The following is a 20,234-nucleotide window of genomic DNA, read 5'->3' as shown; positions in this document are numbered from 1 at the left end:
CGGCGCCCCTGCCAGGCCTGGGGGCGCCAGCGCTGGGAATTGCAAATCCAGGTGCTTGGCACGCGTGCTGCAAGGAGCGGAGCGAGGCGTCCACAGCGAGCCAGCCTGAGTCCTGCCGGGGCTGCGAGAGGCACCGGGACAGGGCTGCCGAGGCAGTGTAGCAGCCGTGGTGTGAGGGGCTGATGGCCCCACTCCTGTGCAGGGAAGCGGCTGCTGTGCGCTGCCTGGGGCAGCCCTGAGCTCCCCGCTCTGCGTCCTCCCACATTCATTTTCACAGAAGCCGATGCATCCGGGGCTGGTTCCAGATAGGGACAGGCAGGCTTGGAGACGGTGCAGGGAGGCACCATCCAGCCCAAAGCTGTGGCACTGGAAGTAGTCCTGGGTTAGCTGGGCATTATCTGGGAAAGACTGGGGAGTGCTGCTGGCGAGGGTGCCATGGAGCAGTGATGGATTTTGTGGATGGACAGGTCAGGAGAGCTTTGCCTGTGTCCTGCAGAAATCCAGAAAGAGCAAGGGCAGGCAGGAGGCTAGGATCAAGGCACATAGGCAGGATGGAGCAGCAGGCAGCTGCATACCTGAGGGGTGAGGGAGGAGGCCAAGAGCAATACAGGTCAAGGCAGAAGGGCGCCAGGGGGGTTGCGAGCCAAGGGGTGGTGGGATGATCCCTGGTGCCCATCAGGGTGCAGATGCACTGGCTGGACTGCTAGGGAAGTGTGCGGAGCATCTGTCCGTCCTGCCTGGATCTTGTTAATGCTGTCAAGACCTTCACTTTCATGAGCACTAAAACTCACTGCATTTTAAAGAGAGCAGAAGTATATGGGCTCTTCTTTCCTGGAATGCAAAGGAAACCTCGGCTGTGAAGCTGGAGTGCAGGGGGCTTCATTCCTTAGTGAAAGCAGAGAAGGGAAATGCAGATGTCACAGCTGGGACAGGAGATTTATCTTGGCAAGCAAAGAGGAAAAATACTTTCAAAAAGAAAAGAGAAAACTCATAAGAATCCCCTCCCCATCTGCGCTGCCTGCCAGCTTGAGCAGAACCTCCAACCTGCAAAGACCTTTAGTCTCCTGGGCCCGGGCTGCCGCCCAGCTGAATTAGCCCCTTGCTGGTTTCTCTTTGGAGAGAGACGACTGCAGTAGGAGCGAGGAGGCTGTGAGAACTAAACTAGTCCTGAAGGGAGGTTGCCTCCAAATAACTCAGCTGGAGGTGAGAAGGGGAAAGTTAACGGTCAAAAGATGGGGGTGCTGATGGGAGTGGAAGACCCAGACCTTACCAGGTGTCCACAGGGAAAAAGAAGTAGATTGAAGCAGTCCTCTCCTCAGCCATATTGATGCCGCTGGGCTGTGTTCATGGCACATCAAGTCATCCCATTTACAGCTGGGCAAGGGAAAAGGCTCTCACCTCCCCAGAAGGCTCCCAGAAGTCTAATGCAGGCTCTGAGCAGGGGGAAATAGAGAGTTTGCATTTGGATGTCTGGATGCTTTACATGAGCTCTCAAGATAACTGTTGTACAACAGGAAGGGGTGTTCGAACGAGAAATGCATGCACGCACACACAGTTTGCTATTTAGACAACCCTGCGCATGAGGTCAGGGTGAAAACATGTGGTGGAAACATGTTTGGAAGAGTCAGTGCCTGTGTCAGTCACCAGGAGTGGGAGGGAGCAGGAGCCAGCGGCTGACAGATTCGCCTTCTCTCTCTGTGGCCGAGGCGGCCTCAGCCCAAGCAGATCCTCTTGTGGCATCAGAGCACTTTAAGGCTCTCTCCTGGGCTTGGAGAGGAGGTGATTTTTGCCTCCCCTGTACCTGCCAGGCCCTGGAATGTCCCCTTCTGGGGTTGTCTCTCCATCCTCCTAAAATTGTCGCGGGGGGATGGTCGGCCAGAGTCAGACTTGGATCAGGCAGCCCAGCACATCCTCGCCATCGTGTTTCTGTCCCTTGGCTGCCCCCTCCCTGACCGCTCACTGGTAATACAGCTTTGGAAACACATCTCGTGCTATTTCTTGGCTTTGAAGCACAGCTAGGAGATGGAAGGAGGGTGTGAAAGGGAGGGGGAGATAGCAAGGGGGAATAATGCAAAATGAGACTGTACTGTGAGCTTTGTATCCCATCTGGAAGCCGTTTTCCCCCAGTACACTTCACACCCGCTCCCTCTGGGCCAGGATGGTGAGGATCACATTTCCCAGTTGTCTGGTCCCCTTTGCTCAAGCCAGGCCCATCTGGTTGAAAGCTACAGGAGAGAACTTAAAGAAGAACCTCAGCAGAGTTGCAGAATCCTTCACTGTCACCGTTAGAAATATTTGGCCAATTCCCAGATGAGCAGGAGCTGGAAGATCTCCCAGGGAGAGAGTCTACACCTTGAAGAGGCTGCAAGATGAGCCTCCTCTGCTCATGCATGCCCATATGCCCCACCTTCCTTTGGGGCCAATTCCTGTGGACCCTTGTGGACCTTCCACTTAGACATGCACCTCCTCCTGCTAAATGCTGAGATTTTCACTGCAACAGTTTTAGCAAAGGCATGTGCGGGTCCGCAGCTGTGCTAGTTTCAGTCTGAATGGGAAGGGTTATTGACTGCCCAGTATCTCCCATGGAAAGTGACCTTCTTGGAAGGACTACTACAGTCCACTACAGTCCAGGGTGACAGAAACCTGCTCCTGTATTACACAGAAGTGTTGTGTTTATTGTGCAGAAGTACCATGGAAAAGCTAAGCACCAACCCCTGTGTTCTGTCAATGATCCACATAGCCATGAGACACTCCCTTGGCTCCCTTGGAGCCTTCTCTCCCGATTTAAGGAAGAAGGCAGCTGTGGCCTTCTCTGTGTTTTGCCACATAAGTGCAGCTCCCTCACCATATTCATGGAGACTGGGTGAGGAGGAGTTGACACAGCTTGGGCTAGGTGGATGAATCTAAGCTTAATAGCAAGCGTTTGGATGGCATCTATCTGAAACAAGGTGTGGATGGCCTGTCACACTGCCCAACTCAGTTACATCTGGGCAAGAGGACACTTTTTCCTGTTACCAGGTGATTAGATCTTTGGATACCTTTACTACTTATAAGTCTCTTCTAAGGTTAATATCTGTTGGCGTCCCTCTTCTTGCAGAAAACAAAGCCAAGGCAATATGCACAGCAGTCTGCCAGGGACCTGAGTTAGCTTCCTGCTTGTCCTTGAGTCTCCATTGTGGATATAGTGGGTTATAAAGCTGGGTTGTCATCTTTTACTTTGTCCTTCCTTTCTCCTGACCTCTTTTCCATTAAAGAGGATAGCTAACCTCTGTGCATCACCCGGGATTTCTCCTCAGTGTGCAGGAGGCCTCTGTCCCTTGGAAGAGAATGGGCTTTTGAGGAGCTGACCTCTTAAACACGGGGAGAACAACAGTGCTTCCTCACTTCCGGGCAGGGAGGTTCTCCAGAAAGCCTGCTTTGTGGTGTCTAAAAGAAGTACCAGAAATCTGCAGTCACTTCTGCCAATGATGTTGCCTGTTTCAAGGGTCTGATATTCAGCACCCCTTTGCTGCCACTGAGATGACTCTTTGGTTTTAGAGTAAACTGAGAGATACATCTCCTCTTCGTCCCTGTGGGCAGGTCTTTCCTGCAACGGGAATACAACTGATTGACCAAGATAACTAACTGTTTTGGGTGCTGCTAAGAGGTAGTAACTCCTGCTAGGAGTTACTAGAAAATAACTCCTTTACTTTCGAGAAAGTGCAACTTTTCCCTAAGTGTCTTCCCTCCCACATGTGCCTTTGTTAATACAAAGTTGTGAAAGAAATGATAGTATGAGACTTGGATGCCTCATGGTGGACCCAGCTCTACGGTGTCTGTTGGCAGACGGAACCCTCAATCCCATCACTTTTCTGCAGTTTTATTCTCATCCTTCCCATAAGGCTATCCTGTCTGTATCCCGTATCCTGTGTTTGCTTGCTTTGTTTAGAGAGAGCAAGACGGGGAACAGCTGTTATGAGCAGGCACTGTCTGGGGTTAACGCTCAGAACTGCACACTCACACTCAGAGCTCTCCTCTCTCCTATAGGATGGAAAAAAAAAAGATTTTATAGCGCTTTTTGATAAATATCTATTCCCTCTGCTGACTCAGCTGCCTTCTATAAAAATGCCTGTGCTCAGCACAGATGGGAGGTGTTTTCTGTCACTGACCCCACTGCAGAAGTGCTTCTAGGCAACTTGGAAATGGCTGGGTAGATTTTACCAAGCTATCTCACCAAATCCACTGCTGGTGTGGGAATGAGTGGAGAAAACTTCAGCACAGAAATTCCAGGGAAGGCCTCAACACTGGGATTTAGCATGAATTTGCCTTTTCCACCTTATCTTCACAAGCAGTGTTGGCCTTCCCGGGAGAGGCCTGTGTGGTGTGTCAGGCTGTGACTCAAGACAGCAGGAGGACCCGGCAAGTGGGAAGGATGCAGAGGGAGAGACACCCGTGTCCAGCTGGTTCCAGGGCGCAGGGATTCTCCCTGCTTGCAGCATGCTCCAGGGGCACCTGCATTTTCACCACGTGGCTGGGGGATGATGTGGGGAGGGAAAGGGCGCTGCCATGCTGCAGCTGGCTGCAGTTTGCAGCACTGCATCTGTCCGGCTGCAGCGTGCCTCACTCCCCGGCCTCTCCCTGACATTTGACAGCCTGGGTTGTGTTGACAGAGCAAGATTGCGCTCAGGTAAAACAAACAGACTTTCCTGTAGGAACAGGAACTTGCAAGCCCCGGCATCCGGGGTCCTCTGGCCGACTCCTGCCTCTGCCCTGCTGCTGGGGAGAATGGCCTGATCACCCCCGTGCCCCCCAGGGCTCCTCTGGGTCCCTGCTGGCTGGGCGCTCGCACCGGGATGCCCTGGTGCTCATGTCTCTGCTCTAGGAGCTGCGGGCTCCCTCCCCATCTTCCTCTCATCCATACCCCCTCGCTCTTGGCATTGCAATATGCTTCTTTCAATGCCTTTCTGCCCACCCAGATGCTTTTCCAGGCCGGCGGGGGGGACACCCGCTCTGACTTTGCTCAGCTCTCTCCAGTTCATTTAGGTTACACAGTTCCGTCTCTGTAATATAGTCACTTGAATGTATCTGTCTTTTCTTTCCTCTCCCTGAGCCAGAAGCCTCAATCTGCCAATAAATGGGATAATTTTTCAGCTGGTGGTTGGCAGCCATCATTTTTCTCCCTGCCCAACCAATGCTTTGTTGTTGCAAATGGAAAAGTTAGTGATCTGACTTCGGAATAGGAGAATATGCCTCAAAGGAAGCAGGTTCCCTGTAGCATCAGGAACTCAGCTCTGCAGCAGCACTGGCCAGATTTAATGACTGTTACTGGAATGATTAGTGGGACGATTGTTTGTTGTTAACAGCCCATCTGTAGTGTTTAAACTTCATTGGGGAGCAGGATTTCACAGGCATTATCTGGCTAGAGGACAGCCTCATATGGTCCACAGAGGGACTGTGAAATCCCAGAGGAAATTAAATACAACAGGGGGGCTTCCTGTTATGTTCATCCAACTGATTTTTTTTCCTCTGATAGAAATCAGTGCTCTTTGGGGCATCCAAGTGCCTACTGCTGCTGGCAGATAACATGAAAAAGGGCCTTTCACTGAGGACAGGTGCTGAAGAGCACGTCTTTCTGCTACCTTTGCACTTTGCTATCACAGGGATTTCTTGCCTTTGTGCCTTCTTATGCTGGATGCCACACTGAGAGGATGCTAGGAAGCACAGAAGAGTTTCATGGGCACTTGTAGTGTGAATAAATAGATGGAAAATTTGCATGGTACCTAGGCCATTTCCATCTTAATTGAAAGTGTTTTTAATAAAACTGATGGGAGCAGGTGTTAGGAACTACTTTTTCCCATCCACACAGATGTTTGCTGGGGTTTGGCCCTTAGGGCCGGGGAAAGCTCTCAGATCCCCCTTGGAGTTCACACTAACACTCTCTCTCCCTGTTCCCTCCTCAGCACTTCTCAGAGAACCTGGATCACTTCTCCGACAGCATGGAGGATTTCTCCAACGAGCTCTTCAGCAGCTTCTTTGATGACCCAGTACTGGCCGAAAAGAACCCGCTGCTCGATATGGACCTGGATCCACCTACTCCAGGCATCCAGGCCGAGCACAGCTACTCGCTGAGCGGAGACTCTGCTCCCCAGAGCCCCCTCATGCCTGTCAAGACTGAAGATAACGCTAACGGTGAGCACGAGGCATGCACGCTGCTCAGCTGCAGGCACAGCTGCTCGCAGAGGCTCTGGCTGTCGTCCGTATATAAGGACAAACTGGCTATTCCTTGGACTTGCGCATGGCTAATCCAGGGAAGAATTTGATCTGCTGCTGTCTGAATACAGCCCACATTTTTTCCTTCAGTTCGCTCTCGGGCAGGCACATTGCTCCTCTGCCGGGCTGTTATTTATGGGAATGGTAACTGGTTGTGGTTCTGTGCTCTGCCAGCTTTGGCAAGCAACAGGCAAGTTCTCTTTAGGACCCTGCGAGGCTGGGTGTGGGTGCCCTAGATCCAGGTCTCTTTTGGCACCCGCCAGCAGGGCTTTGGCTTGAATATTGGAAGCATGAGTCTCTGGCTGCAGCCAGTGCTGGTGCTTGTGGAAAGCTAAGTGGCTTCCTTACCAGCAGATCCGTTAGCAGGAGACAGAGAGGAACAGTCATTTCGAAACCTATTTTTAAAACAATTCATTTCTGGATAATTTATGATGGCTGGATATTTTTAGAGCTGTCCTTGCAGAGAGTCCTGCAATTTGTGGGATTGTGTGGGTGTCCCAGCAGCTGATGGACACCAGGCTGCCTGAAAAAAGCAGTGGCACTGGCTCAGCACATACAGAAGAAAGCCATTCCTTTGTGTGAGAATGAGGCCTGGTGCTGAGTCTTCCCACCATTGCCAGGAATGATCCCAGCTCTGTAGCAGCAACGCCAGAGCAGGAGGAGAGGAGCTGCCTTGCCCTCCACTGCCTGTTTGTGCCCTGCAAAGGGCACAGCCATCAGTAGCACATTCCCTAGGGACCGCTCGGAGAGATGCCGTGGGAGAGGTTCATGGCCAGCTGAGCAAGCTCTGCTCTACATTCAAAAAGCTGCCCAGCTGCACCCATCTTGCTCACAGGCTTTAACTCCAGCAGCGTGGAGGGTGCTTGGCTTAAACAGGCACCTGGACAGCTAACAGAAAGCAAATGAGCATCAGCACTCACAGATACACACTGATGTTGCTCTGACAATGAGAGGATGAGAAAAGCAAACACAAGGTTGTGGGGAACACTGAAATGGCCCTTGGAGTCAGGCTGCAAAAAGCTACCTCAAGGAACTGTCTTGGGGACATTTGTCACCACTTCTGCTCCTCCCAGATGTTTCTGAAATGCCTCTGCTTCAGTTGCAGTCTCTCCAAGGCAAGGCTATGATGCTCTTGCATGGAGGGTGACATTCATCCCTGGGCAGAGGCCAGTGCAGCCTGTGCGTATTAAGACCCAGGAGATTGAGATGGACCTGGCACTTGCTTTCTGAGGATGCAAGTTAGTTCTCAACACGGGCATGAACATTAATGTGTCAGATACAAGGATATCCGTGCACCCAGGGCTGCGGTGGGATAATTCAGCCCGTCGTTCCAGGGCTATCTTGGCTCATAATTGGATGAGTCATATTCTAGTGCAGCCCTGAGTCAGGTCCAGTATTTGTAACACTGTGCAGTTGTTTTGGCACAGCTCCATCCAGTCTCTGTCCTTTTTAGACATTCACTTCAAATTAATTACCCAGGAATGGCTTTCCTTAAATGTTAGCTGTGGTGTAGCCTGCCTGCTTGGTCTGCAGAGCTTCCCAGGAATGCCCGGGCTCTCTCCAGACTTGGAGCTGGCAGAAGCTTCACATATCAGCCTTCTTCCAGCTTCTCTGTGCTCTCCAGCATTTCCAAATCCTGCCCTTTCCCACATGGCACCCACTAATATGGTCACCCAGGGGAAGCTGCTGGGTGCATTTTGATGCTGCTTATCAGTGGAGCTTGCTTGCCAGATGGTTTGCACGAACAGACTGCATGGTCCAGTTCTCAGCACCAGCCCTCAGCTGTGCAGGGTGTGATTCCATGCCGGGAGCAGGGGCTGGGCAGAACAGCATGTGCTGGGCCAGCCCCCGGCCAGTCACCGTGCATCTGTGTGGGCCCTGTGTCTTCCCTGCTCTTTACCTTCCTCCCCACCCCAGGGAAGCTATGGATATCTCTCAGCCTTGCTTGTTCCTGTTATGTCCAGAGAATCTGGAGCAGAGAAGGAGTTTGCTGGCACCCCTCGGCCAGCAGGACACAGTGGTATATTCAGTGATTACAGACTGGCCGTACCTGCAAAACCTCCTCTCATACAGCAGACCGTAGATGTGTCCATACATGCCTCCTCCTCAGTGACCCCCTGATGGCTTGTGGATTTCTGAGCCTGTAATCCAATCGCTCCCCAGATGAAACTCAGAGGGTGGGAAAGAGATCGGGGTCAGGATGCAGGCAGGAAATGGGAGGACAGCATGTACTTATTTGGGTGTCTGCTCCTCGGCCTGTCTGCACTGACCGGGGGCTGCTCTCTTGCCTAGTCAAGTCTGGGCAGGGAGACTCCTTGGTGGTCTGCTCGCCTCTGTCTGGTTAACTTGCTTCAGCAGCCGTTCCCACAGGCCAAGGATGCCCCACACCCTGAGAGAAAGAGAAGCTCTGAGACAGAAAAGGAGCATGAGAAATAATGGGCTTAAATCACAGTAAGAGAACTTCAAATTAACCAGTAGGCAAAACTGTTCTGCAGTGGGTACAGTGATGCCTTAGAAAAGATTTGATGGGGAAATTGTGAAGACTCCATCGCTGTGAGCTAAGACAGAGAGGACAACCATGTGTCAGGACTGACACAAGTATAACTGAACTTGTTTGGAGACAGGGGAAGGGACTGGAATCCCTCTCAAGATCCGCAAACCTTCATCTCAATGACAGGCTGCTGTCAGGCAGAAGAGGTCTAGGTTTTCTGGTTGCAAACACCTGCGGCTGTGCAACACTTTGCCTCCCTCCATAGGATAGGGCTGTTACTGGGGCAACTGGGGCTTTATTAGTTATGGGTTTGGGATCCTTAGCAGGACAGAGCAAAAAACAGTTCAGTCTGTGTGTGCTCCACAGCCCCTCTGTTGTCATGGCCATGTGGTGCACCCATGCAGCTGTGTCTGAGATGCTCCCTGGCATTGCTAGCCCTGTGCATCATGAGATGCCCTGGGAAGCTTCCCTGGAGTGCGGAAGCCTGGGCACAGAGCTCAGAGCTCAGAGCAGGGCACAGCAGCTTACGGCTCCCCTTGAAGATGTCCTGCCACACTGGGAGCTGGAAGGAAGGACCCTCAGCCAGAGAGACCTATCCAGACAGTAAAATGAAATGTGCCAAACCAATGATAAGAAGACAACACAGACCACCGGCAAGGACAACACTGTATTAACTGATAAGATTCCTGCCTGAGTTTTAAGCCCACTATGTGCATGCAAAAGCCAGAGGCAGGATTCTGCACTGTTCCTCCTGATGGGCCACACAGCCTCAGATGGGCAAAGATAAGATCAAGCTGCCTTTAAGCTTTGTTGGGATGACATCTCCTGCATGGACGGCTGCTGCCTTGTACCCCTGCTCGTGCTGGCTGTTCTAGAGCTGAGGAGGAGCCTTCCCCTGCACCCTCCTCTGGCCAGGGCATCTTCTAGACAGGCAGCTGCACATCCAACATCTAGGAAGCTCCTCTGAGCCCATGGGGGTTGCAAGCAGAAAGAACAGTGCAGAGGGGCTGGAAAGTGAGGCCAAATGTGGTCCTATGCCTTGAGCCAACTGGGACAGTATCTGGTGACACACATGTGTCAAGGCAAATGCATTTCTGGTTGTCAGATAAAAGAGAGGAGGAAGGGATGAGGATTAAGGAAGAGGATGTAGGCTCCAGGCCAGCTAGGAGTAGCTTTTTGGCAGGCTGAAGTGTTTGAGGAGCAATGAGGGGACCAAAATTTAAAAGCAGAGCCCAGGCAGCTCTCCTGCCTAGCTGTTTTTCCTTTGTTGTTTTTCCCTGATTCAAGCTGCAGCTTACCTCCTCCTGCCTGCATGGTAGCTCAGGGAGCTCTGCTGCTGCTGGCCAGGCAGGCCCGTGGCACTAGCGTGTGTGGGGACAGAGCAGGCAGGGCACAGCAGAGCCTCCCCTAGTTGCTCAGTTCTCTTCAGACACCTCCTTCCCCTCCGCGTGCTCCTTGCTGTGCTGGCAACTGCTGCCAGGCCTGGTTGTGCCCAGCAGGTCCCCCCCAGCGCGGGCAGGAGGAGGTGCTGCTGCTGGGAATGGCCGTGCAGGAGGTGCCACGCTGGACCTCCTTCCGCAGGAATGTTCCTCCTGTCAGGGGACAAGGCTGCTCCTCACCACCATGTTCTCGGCACGAGGCTGGAGAGCTGTCAGCCTTCTGCTCTCATCACGTTTGCCCTCTTGCCAGCTCTCTAGCACAGAGATGGTGCCATTCTTGGTAACACATCTGCACCTCTGAGCTGCTGGACGTAATTCCTAAAGAACAACAGCCCAGCATCCTCCTCTCGCTGAGCTCTAAATATAGCTAAGCTGCAGAGGGCCAGGCCCAGAGAGCAGCGCAGGAAGAAGCCCCACAGACGTCCTCCAGCCCCTGGCTGTGCGGGGAGAGCAGAGCACAATCCCTGCCGTCCCAGCCTGTCTGCTCCTCGCATGCCAGGGCTTCGTTCCTTCCTGTGCTCTGTGTTGTGGGCCTGCGCATGCTTGTGTGGTGACAGTGCTAGGCTTGGAAAGGCAGCTTCCCCAGACGGGGGGAAGCTGTCTGCACGGGTCTCTCATTTTTTTTCTGTCCTGTCCTTGCCAGAGTTTGACTCTCCCATTGTGCGTGTTTCAGAGCTGGAGAATGGAGTGTGGTCTCTGGGGCCCAAGCTCTGCTCCATCCTGGTGAAACAGGAACAGAACGTGGCTCTAGACCTGCCCGAGTCCCAGCTAGCTGCCAGCTCCATACCCATGCTGAACCTCAACCCTCTGCAGAGACTGCCAGCCCCTGAGGAGGTGAGCCCATCCGAGACACGTTGGCAGCCAGTGCTCTGAGAGAGTTGCACCCAGGTGATGTGGACCCTGCCGTGTCACCGCAGGGCCCTGCTGGGTCGTTAAGTGCTCTGGGCAGAAAAAGGAAGGTGTTGCAAAGCCAAAGCCCAGATACTGCACTATTTGTCTTTCTCCTCTTGAAATGTCAGTTAGAATAGTACCAAACCTGATGCTAGTTAGAAATGTGCTTTTGATCCCGTGAGTGAAGGTACAAGACAGCTTATCCTTCTGGAGAAAATGATGGAAGGAGGATTTTCTCCAGCTTTACAATTTGGGTTAAATACAAGCCTATTTCCTTGGCACAGAACCCAAAAGCCTCTAAGCTTGCACGTGCTGGAGGCCTGTCCCCTCCAATCTGCCAAAATTTCTGCAGCTACTCTTAGCTTATTTTCCTTGACTAGGGATTACATTTTACCTGAGAGGACAGTGTCAATTAATGTGGTGCCAATGACCCTGCTCCTCCTGAGTACAGACCCCTTTTCTGCCACTGTCATTTTTTTTCATGATCTTGGGCTTACCACACCTTCCTGAACTCATCATTGGAAGTGGTGGTTGCCCTCCAGCTCCAGCTTGCTTTGTTTCTAAGATGTGCAGCAGGCTGAGGATCTTATTAATATCTGCACTCTTAAAAAAAGTTTGTTTACGTGAAGCAGACTCATTTATGCCATTGGTATGTGGGAGGAAGCTCGGGCTCAGTGTGGCTGGCCTTGAGCTCAGCTGTGTTAGAAAGGAAGCTCTGGCCAGTGTCATCCAGACCTGGGCTATCACATAGCAGTTCTGGAGATAACAGCAGAGCATCTCTGGGGTCCACTTCCTTTTTTTTCACTCACCCTGAGCTTCTTCCCTTTTAAACAACCATCCAAAACAAATGGGCACTTCCCTACCGAACTGCAGAACCTTCCCCTGTTATTTACATGGCTCGAACGTGCCGGGCCCTCGATGTGCCGCTGCGTGCGCTCGGCAGCTGCACCCTGGTGTTCCCTCAGCTCTGTTTACTGTCTGGGGCACTTTGCAGGGTATCTGGTTAGTGTAAAAACTCCCCCAGCTTGTGGTGGGTTGGGGACCTGGGAGCTGAGGGGCAGCACAGCTTGGCTGGGGAGAAAAGTGCTCTTTATTTAACTCTCAATCCCTTCCAATTGGAAACAGCTGCCTGGTGGCCCTGGTAAAAATTATGTGAGCAGGAGAGGGGTTTTGTTCTTTTTCTGTGCAAGCTCTATTTATACTCCCATATCTAACAAAAGCACATCAAAGAGGGGCTTCCCAGGGTACGGCAGAGGGTGGTTTAGACTGTGTGCTGGGTCTTGCAAGGGGAGGATTGCCAAGGGAAACATTTGCATTGGTTGGCTGCATATCTACCTGCCATTGCCTGTCTCAGCAAACATGTGTTTGCACTCTGCATGCCCAGCAATGGAGACTTTGTTGGGTTATATTTGGACCTCTGGTTGCTGCTGGGTGCAGTGGGAGGTGGGCTGTGTGACATAGGCGTGAAATGGGGCAGAACGGAGTGTAGGGAGCAGCAGCTATGAGCAGAACTGATGGGAGCCCTATGGGCAGAAGAGGTATGTGACAGTGCCCAAGAGCTCCTTCTGCTTCTCTTCCACAGACTCCCATAGAAATGACTCCAGCACCTGTGATCAAAGCTGAGCCCAAAGAGGTGAACCAATTTCTAAATGTACCTGCAGGTAAGAAGACAGAACTTGCTGGTTGTCAGGCCCCCCTCTAAATTACCCAAATTATTCCTACAAAGGGAGGAGAAACAATACCTGGTGGTACTGGAGTGCAGGCTAACAGAGCAGGGAGCACTGATTCCGATCAGTGCCTGGATCAACAGCCATGCACAGGCTTGTTCAGACAGGGGCTCCCAGGCAAAACAGGCTACCTCGGAGCTAGAAATGGTCAAAAGTACCTTTAAAGTCCTCACAGGGACTTTATCATTATCAAAAGTAAAAAATACTAAAAAAAATGAAGTCAGGAAATTCAATATCCAGTTTAATTTGAAAGAAACCCAAACATCTGCTGATGCACAAATAGAAGCACTATAAGAACTCCCACTCTGCTCCCAAGAGACACTCCTTGGGCATATTCACACCTCCATTAAGGCTCCCGGGTCTCTCCTATACAAAGTGGGGACAGTTTTCAAGTGCTTGGCAGCACAGTGACCAGAGTGCCTTGAGTTAAGTGTGCTGGCAAGTGTGTGAATCCTGTGGTGCTTTTGGAAGAGCTCTTCTCCCAGTTAGCTTCCTCAGCATGTGAACAGGCTACACAGCAAAACACATTAGGCTTTGTACTCTATTTTGATTGGGGTTTCTCACTGCTTTGTAAATACCTTTAGTGTCTTGGCAAAGCCCTTGTGTGTGCTGTGACTCCTGCAGTTCCTAGTTCAGCATCACCTCTGTGCTGTGCAAGGCTCAGCCCAGGGTTGTTTCCTGACCACCCATGTCGTGAGGCTCATCAGCCTTCTCCTTTTGGTCCGGCTTTATGGCAGTGCCTTTCCCTGTTGCTACTCCCAGCCCTATGCCTGTCACAAGAGGCTGACTTGATAGCAATTGACTCGATCTCCTTATTTCTCAGTGGATGACCTGGTGCAGATGCCTCCAACTCCCCCCAGCAGCCACGGCAGTGACAGTGATGGATCCCAGAGCCCCCGGTCCCTGCCTCCTTCCAGCCCAGCCCGACCTGCTGCTCGCTCTTCTACTGCCATCTCCTCCTCACCTCTCCTCACAGCACCACATGTAAGGAGGCAAGAGGACATCATTGAGCAATAGGGCTCCTTCATGCTTAGAGGGGGCAGGAGGTTCATGTGGGGGATCCTGTCCCTGTTAAGGTTTCCATGCTGAAATGTTCTGACAAAAATGTGGTATCCCAGAATGACGGTTTGGGGATAGTGTGGATTTCACAAGGGCCAGGAGAAGGCCAGTGAGTCTTGCACAATGCCTACTAGTGGCTGCATTGTTTTAGTAAGTACTCTTTTATCCCATACTTTGGAAAGTGGCCTGTGCACTAGGGGACTCTTTCAGTAAAATAATGGAAGAAAAAGGAATTCCTATAACCCGACAATTTTTTTAACCTTTGCCAAAAGAGAGATCTTTGGCAGGGTGCTGCAGCCCAAGTGTCCAGCCAGCCACACAAGGGAGCAGATACCCTCCCAGGTAAAGGAGGAGGCAGCTGATGAGTTATGCAGGAGTTGGAGGCTGAGAGCAGGGAAGAGCACTGCTTATTTGGTGTCTGATCTACTTGTACTGAGCCCACAGCTGCTCTGCAAGACTCTAAGGAGGACCACTGGGATGGGGCTTATTGTTGACACTGATAACTGCTCCCTGTGTATTTCAGAAGTTACAAGGGACCTCTGGCCCTCTGCTCTTGACCGAAGAGGAGAAACGCACCTTGATTGCCGAGGGCTACCCCATTCCTACCAAGCTGCCCCTCACCAAAGCAGAGGAGAAAGCACTGAAGAGGGTCAGAAGGAAAATCAAGAACAAGGTAACTGTTGCCTGAATACTTAACTGTGCAGTTCCCATGATCTCAGAGCATCCTCAGCCAACCACTGCTATAGTTTCCTTAAGCTGTGGTGCAGCTCAGGGAGATGGGACCCTGCCTTTAGTGCACTGGCAAGACCTCCCAGCCTTCAGGAATGATTGCTGTGGGGTGAAACTCTGCACACTGCTGCATCTGAGGAGCGCCAGGCAAGGCCCCCTGCACGGACCCTGTGGAGGGAGACAAGAGCCACTGTATGATAGAGGACATGAGCGATGCATGGAGGTCAGCAGCCAGACAAAGGCTGATTTTAAGATTTTAAGACTGATTAGCAGTCATCCTGGGGGAGAATTCTTGACACCCTGGATTAGTCAACTGGTGACTCAGAAGTGATCTGGGGCAAAATCTGCCTAGATGGCCGCAGCACGTACCATGTGAGTCAGAGGAGGTCAGGACAACCTCAAGGATGCTCTCAGCAGTGAGGAGTTCAGGCACACTCTAAAAAATGGTTGTGACCTTCTAGCCAGAGGACTATATGGATACAGTTTCCATCCCTTCCAGTTTTGGCCTGGAAACCAGTAGGAATCATAAACTGGGAGGTGACTTACCCATTTACTTCAGGGTACTATGTGTACAGGGAACAAACAAGATGAGGGACACAGAAGGAAGTGTCTTGAGACTTATGATACCAATTTTCTCATGCCCCCCCAGATTTCTGCTCAAGAGAGTCGCAGGAAGAAGAAAGAATATGTGGAGTGTCTAGAGAAAAAGTAAGTGTCATCTTCTCAGAATTAATTTTGAAAAAGGGGCCCAGTCCTTTCTCAGCCCCCACTTCATAGTGCTTTTGACTCTGATATCACTTTTGTTTCCATTAATCTGTAATATTCCCCACTACATGTCAGCTCAAAAGTGGCTTAGTCAGAGTCAAAGCTTCCCCCTGCCATTCCCGGTATGGTACCAGGATGGTCCCAAACCCTCTGCTCCCACTGGCAGCAGCACTGGGGTTGACTTTGAGAATCATTCCTTTTCAAGGCTATGAAGTTTACAATGCCAATGGAACAGCAGGGATCTCAGTTATCTCCTTGTGAGACTCGGTACCGGAACCTGGGACAACCAGTGGGCAGTGCTCAGCAGACACTGGACTTGCAAGGGCACTGCAGAGAAAGAAGCTTCTTTTCCACACACTACACTACCGAATAGCTCAAAGAGCGTGATTCCTTGCAAGTCTGGCTGCACAGAAGTTTGGTTTGGGATCCTGCCCAGACTCCCCTCCCTCCTAGAAATCCTCTTGCAGGATGAAGATTGCTCTAGAAACCTTGTGTTGCTGACTGCTTAGATTGGATGGTTTCCTGCTGAACACAGGCCATTTTGGCTTCTGGCAAGGTGGGATTTTGGATGAGAGTCATGTTTCCCCACTGGAAGTTGCTCCTATTTTGCATATGCCATAGAGATCAGGCCATCTCAGGGCACTAACACAGATTTCTTCCCTCACTCTGTGAGAGTGGACACAAAACTTTGATGGCAAGAAAAATCTTCCCCTATAGTTATTTCCCACAATCAAATTCATTCCACTCTGCCCTGCCCAATATTTGGTTTTCTGCTTGCAACCTTCAGTTCCTGCCTGTATGGCAGATGCAAGCCTAAAGTGGCACTAACAGGAGACCTGACACTAACAGGGTTGAAAATAACCCCTATGCTCCTGATCCCATGATCCTGTCTGTACCAGCAGCCTCCCAACACAAGAGTCTTCTCCATAGGCTTTCCAAGCAAAAAAGCATTCAGGGATCCAGGTGCAAGCTCACGCTTAATACCACCTGAGAGCAGCAAGGTGGAAAGTCGGGGAAAAACAAATAAATAAACAAACAAAAGAAAAACCCAACCTTAATTAACTCTTTTCCCTGACTGTATTTGTTTATGTTTTCTAAGTACACAGAAATGCCTTTGGTCAACTGACTTTTTGTAAAAGCTGGTTTGTACAAAATTGGCATTGGAGGGCTCAACCAGTCAGTTTGAAACCTTCATTGTATGACCAGTTTTTATGTGGAACTCCTCATATGGGTCAGCCTCCCACGTCATCGGTTATGTCCTTAGCTGTTCATCTTCTTCCAGTGCTCGAGGTAACCCCTTCCACTCTCCCAAGTGCAGCGTAACCACTTTTCCCCAGGAAAGAGTGGAGGGAGCCTGCAAGTTCTCTGCTGCCCTCAAGTGCCCACTCTCAAAGCTGGCCCAGGCATTTGCACTGAACTGCCTGGTTTTCATGTGCAAGGTGCACAGCCAGGGGAGGTTTTACCTTTGTAGCCTTGGGTCCATCCTGACTTACCCTGCGGATAACTCAGTGCTAGCAGCTATTCCAGTCCTAGTGAGAGCTCGAACCAAAACTCGTGTGCACTGTTGTACGTTAACAGATTCCACCTGCAATCTCATCTCCTGTCTGTTTGCCTGGTTGGGGACAGACTGGTCATGAACTCTGGGCTCCAGGACCGTATCTGCAGGTGATGGATGAGGCCACTGAGCTTTCACAGCCCAAGAGAGGCAAGGGCTACATTTGCTTTATCCTTCTGGCCTTCAGAACTAACTGGCTGTGGGTTTTATCCCTGCAGGGTTGAGACATACACATCAGAAAACAATGAACTCTGGAAAAAAGTGGAGACCTTAGAAAATGCAAACAGGTGAGTGGGGCCATATCCTGCAGGGCAGGAAGGGTGGCCAGGGGAGCGTGTGAGCAGGATGGTGAGAAGAGCAAGGCAGTTATCCCCCATCTTCTGGCAGGACAGACGCTGCTCGGCGAGGCGCTGGTTTCTGGCCCATGGCAGCAGCGAGGCAGCTGGGTTTGGTTAGCAAGCCTGGAATGTTTGTGTTGGGACGGCCAGGCCATGCTGCAGCAAGAGGAGGGAGAGAAGAGGTTTTTCACCATCTCTTCCTCCTTCTCCTTGCAGCCCTTTGGGCTCCTGCTGCCCTCCCCACAGCCCTCCGAGGAGACCTCCAGCACCACCCTCTCAAACTTGCTGTTTCAGCCTTCAGGCTCATGGAAGAGCAAGCCCTGGGCACAATGTAGCTGTTTTGGGTTCCCTTGGAGAACCCTCTAATCCAGGTGGAGATAACAGTTCCTAAACAATACAAGGCAGCTCCCAGTGCATTTGAAGCTATTGGGAGCCCCATCCCTTGGCCTGTCTCTCCCCCATGCACAGGAAGCCAGGAGGATCTTTCTCCCATTTGCTTCTATGGATCTCTTTCTTCACCCAGGAGGAGCAAGCTGCAGGGCCGCCCCCGCGCAGGCTCGGCTCCCTCACCCAACAGTGCGGTGAGCGTTTGTGCTCCCCATGCACAGCGTCCGAGACTGGCTGCCAGGCGAATTTGCCTCCATGGAAGTGAGGAAGGAAGGTTCACATCCCTGCAGCAGGAATGGCTGCAGAAGATAGAGCAAGGCCCAGCTCTTGCAGGGTAGGGTAGGTTTGAGCAAGGGCAGCATCAGCTGCAGGGCCGATGGGGGGAAAACCCATTTCCCTGGTGCCATTTCTGCCACTTTGCCAGCTCTGATCAGGGAGCAGGCGAGGCGGGCGCTGCAGGCGAGGCGGGTGCTGCAGGAGAGGCCGGCGCTGCAGGCGAGGCGGGCGCTGCAGGCGAGGCGGGCGCTGCAGGCGAGGCCGGCGCTGCAGGAGAGGCCGGCGCTGCAGGCGAGGCCGGCGCGGGTGCGAGGCCGGCCGGAGCCCGCCATCTGCTGGAGGCAGCGCCCGGCCTGGCTCGCGGCGGCCGCCTGCTCCCCGCAGCAACGCGCAGCCCCTCGAGTGGAAGAGCACCAGCCCCGCCCTGCACAATCAGGAGAATCGCCTCAAAGCCAGGAGATTTCATTTTTAATTTTATTTTTCTCAAAATACACACTGTGTTCTTTCTGGTTGGGTTTGGTTTCCGAGTGCTGCCAGGGAGACTCTCTGTGCTCTTCTCCAAATGCACAGAGAGCTGGAGAGGATTTGGAAGGAGAAAAAGCTGGGACTCTCCTGTACTGTCCTGGCTCTGGGACCTGGCGCTTCATAAAAACTCCAAAGTATTTGTACAAAACCACCAATGCTCCCAGGAGGAAATACTCAATAGACTGTATTCCAGTAATCTGGGGCCCTTGGGACCTATGTGCTCCGTAGTTAAGTCTCCTTTGTCCCAGATTTCTTCACCAGCCGGCAAAAGGTTTGTCTGCTCATAGTAACATCTACCTATCGCTGTTCTGTATTTATGTGTGCAGATGCCTGTGTTCATTTAAATGGGGCAGAGAGACCTTTGCATGCATTCCAGCCAGGCCAGTCAGAGGATGAAATAATTTCTGTGCTCAGCATTTGGCTTTGCCCACATCCCTCTGCAGAGTTTGCAAAGAGTGAAGAAGCTGGAAGGGATCAAAATTGGTTTTTGCTTCTCTCTCCACCCTATGGTTCACGGGACAGACAAACTGCACAGCCCGTGCTTCTGAGTGTGGTGCAAGCAGGCAGGCCTCTCTGCTTCATCTGATCCTGACTGTGAAGTTCAGCCTCCTTCCCAGAGCTTGGTTTTCATGGTAGCCCATTCCTCCACTGCTTTGGGAAATGATTGACAAGCCACCCAGGAATCCCAAGCGAATGGGATGCCCATTCCCATGTGTGGCTGCAATGAAGCTTCTCTTGGGTGCACCAGTGAGGAGACTATGAAAGAAGGTGCTGCAGCAGTTTACCATGGCACCTCCCAGTTACTCCCTCAGTTCCTGCAAAATTCATATCTTAAGTTCAATTTCATCTTAAGTTTCATTTTTTTGCTTTCCAGGCGTGTTTGATGGTATAATTTGGGCAAGATAGATTGATGGGGAGAGAGGTATTGTTACAAGAAGGGAAAATCATGTTAAAGGCATCTCTCAGTGTGTGTTGTGCATCATCAAGTTTCTCTTCTCTTTTTCCCTCTTCCAGGACTCTGCTTCAGCAGTTACAGAAGCTGCAGGCTCTGGTGGCTGGGAAGGTCTCCAGACCTTACAAAATGGCTTCCACACAGACTGGGACCTGCCTAATGGTATGGGCTTCATTCTCTTCCTTGTGTATCTGCCGTGCATCCCTAGAAGGCTTTGTCCAGCTGCCTGTCTCTGCCCTCTTTCCCTGCCCAGCCTCCATTGCCCTGCCTGCTATAGCTGCTCTCCCCTTTTGTGTTAGTGACCAGAGTTGGGCGCTATGTTACACAGCAAGTGCTGGCACTTGTTTACACAGCAGCATTAGAACAATTCCTGTATTTTTACTATCTCATTATTTGGGCAAAACATCACTTGGTTTGCTTTTCATTAGCAACTGGAGATGCAGCAAAAAATCTTCAGTGAGCTCCCATCATAATGGATAGATTTTTCTTTCATTGAGTTGGTAATGCTTAATGTTTAACTCAGCAGGGTGGACAAATTGTTCGAGTATTCCTCCCAGTGGGCATTACCTTCTGTATAGCAGCAAGAAATGGCATCTGCTCATGCTCTGCCTGCACATCAAGTTTTGTTAAATCCATCTGGAATTCTTCCTGTTCACTCTCTTGACTAACCAAAATGATTTGGGGTCATTCCTTGGTTTTGGTAATCCCTGCTTGCCTCTCATTTCTTATCATGGAGGGTTATAGTTAAGCAATCTTGACTTCACTGTGGAGCTTTAGGGCATACCAGTCTGTATCCATAAAAGTTGATATTTTACTCCTCCTCCTCTTTTTTTTTTTTTTCTTTTTTTTTT

At 51.3% G+C, this 20,234-nt stretch overlaps 1 protein-coding gene across 1 annotated transcript in view; it reads left to right on the top strand.

The window, feature by feature from the left end:
* The window catches only part of CREB3L1 (cAMP responsive element binding protein 3 like 1), a 46,171-nt gene that overhangs the window by 19,116 nt on the left and 6,821 nt on the right, over positions 1–20,234 (top strand). The window contains exons 2-9 of the mRNA XM_026045851.1: positions 5,940–6,168; positions 10,853–11,013; positions 12,653–12,731; positions 13,621–13,781; positions 14,380–14,529; positions 15,235–15,293; positions 17,124–17,192; positions 19,446–19,545. Of these exons, the coding sequence (XP_025901636.1) occupies positions 5,940–6,168; positions 10,853–11,013; positions 12,653–12,731; positions 13,621–13,781; positions 14,380–14,529; positions 15,235–15,293; positions 17,124–17,192; positions 19,446–19,545 (1,008 nt within the window). The remainder of the gene's footprint in view (positions 1–5,939; positions 6,169–10,852; positions 11,014–12,652; positions 12,732–13,620; positions 13,782–14,379; positions 14,530–15,234; positions 15,294–17,123; positions 17,193–19,445; positions 19,546–20,234) is intronic.

Source organism: Nothoprocta perdicaria, unplaced genomic scaffold (genome assembly GCF_003342845.1).
Source record: "Nothoprocta perdicaria isolate Ctin4 unplaced genomic scaffold, notPer1 scaffold_410, whole genome shotgun sequence".
Taxonomy (NCBI): Eukaryota; Metazoa; Chordata; class Aves; order Tinamiformes; family Tinamidae; genus Nothoprocta; species Nothoprocta perdicaria.
The sequence above is the reverse complement of the archived record's forward strand: the minus strand, read 5'-3'. Positions and strand labels throughout refer to the sequence as shown.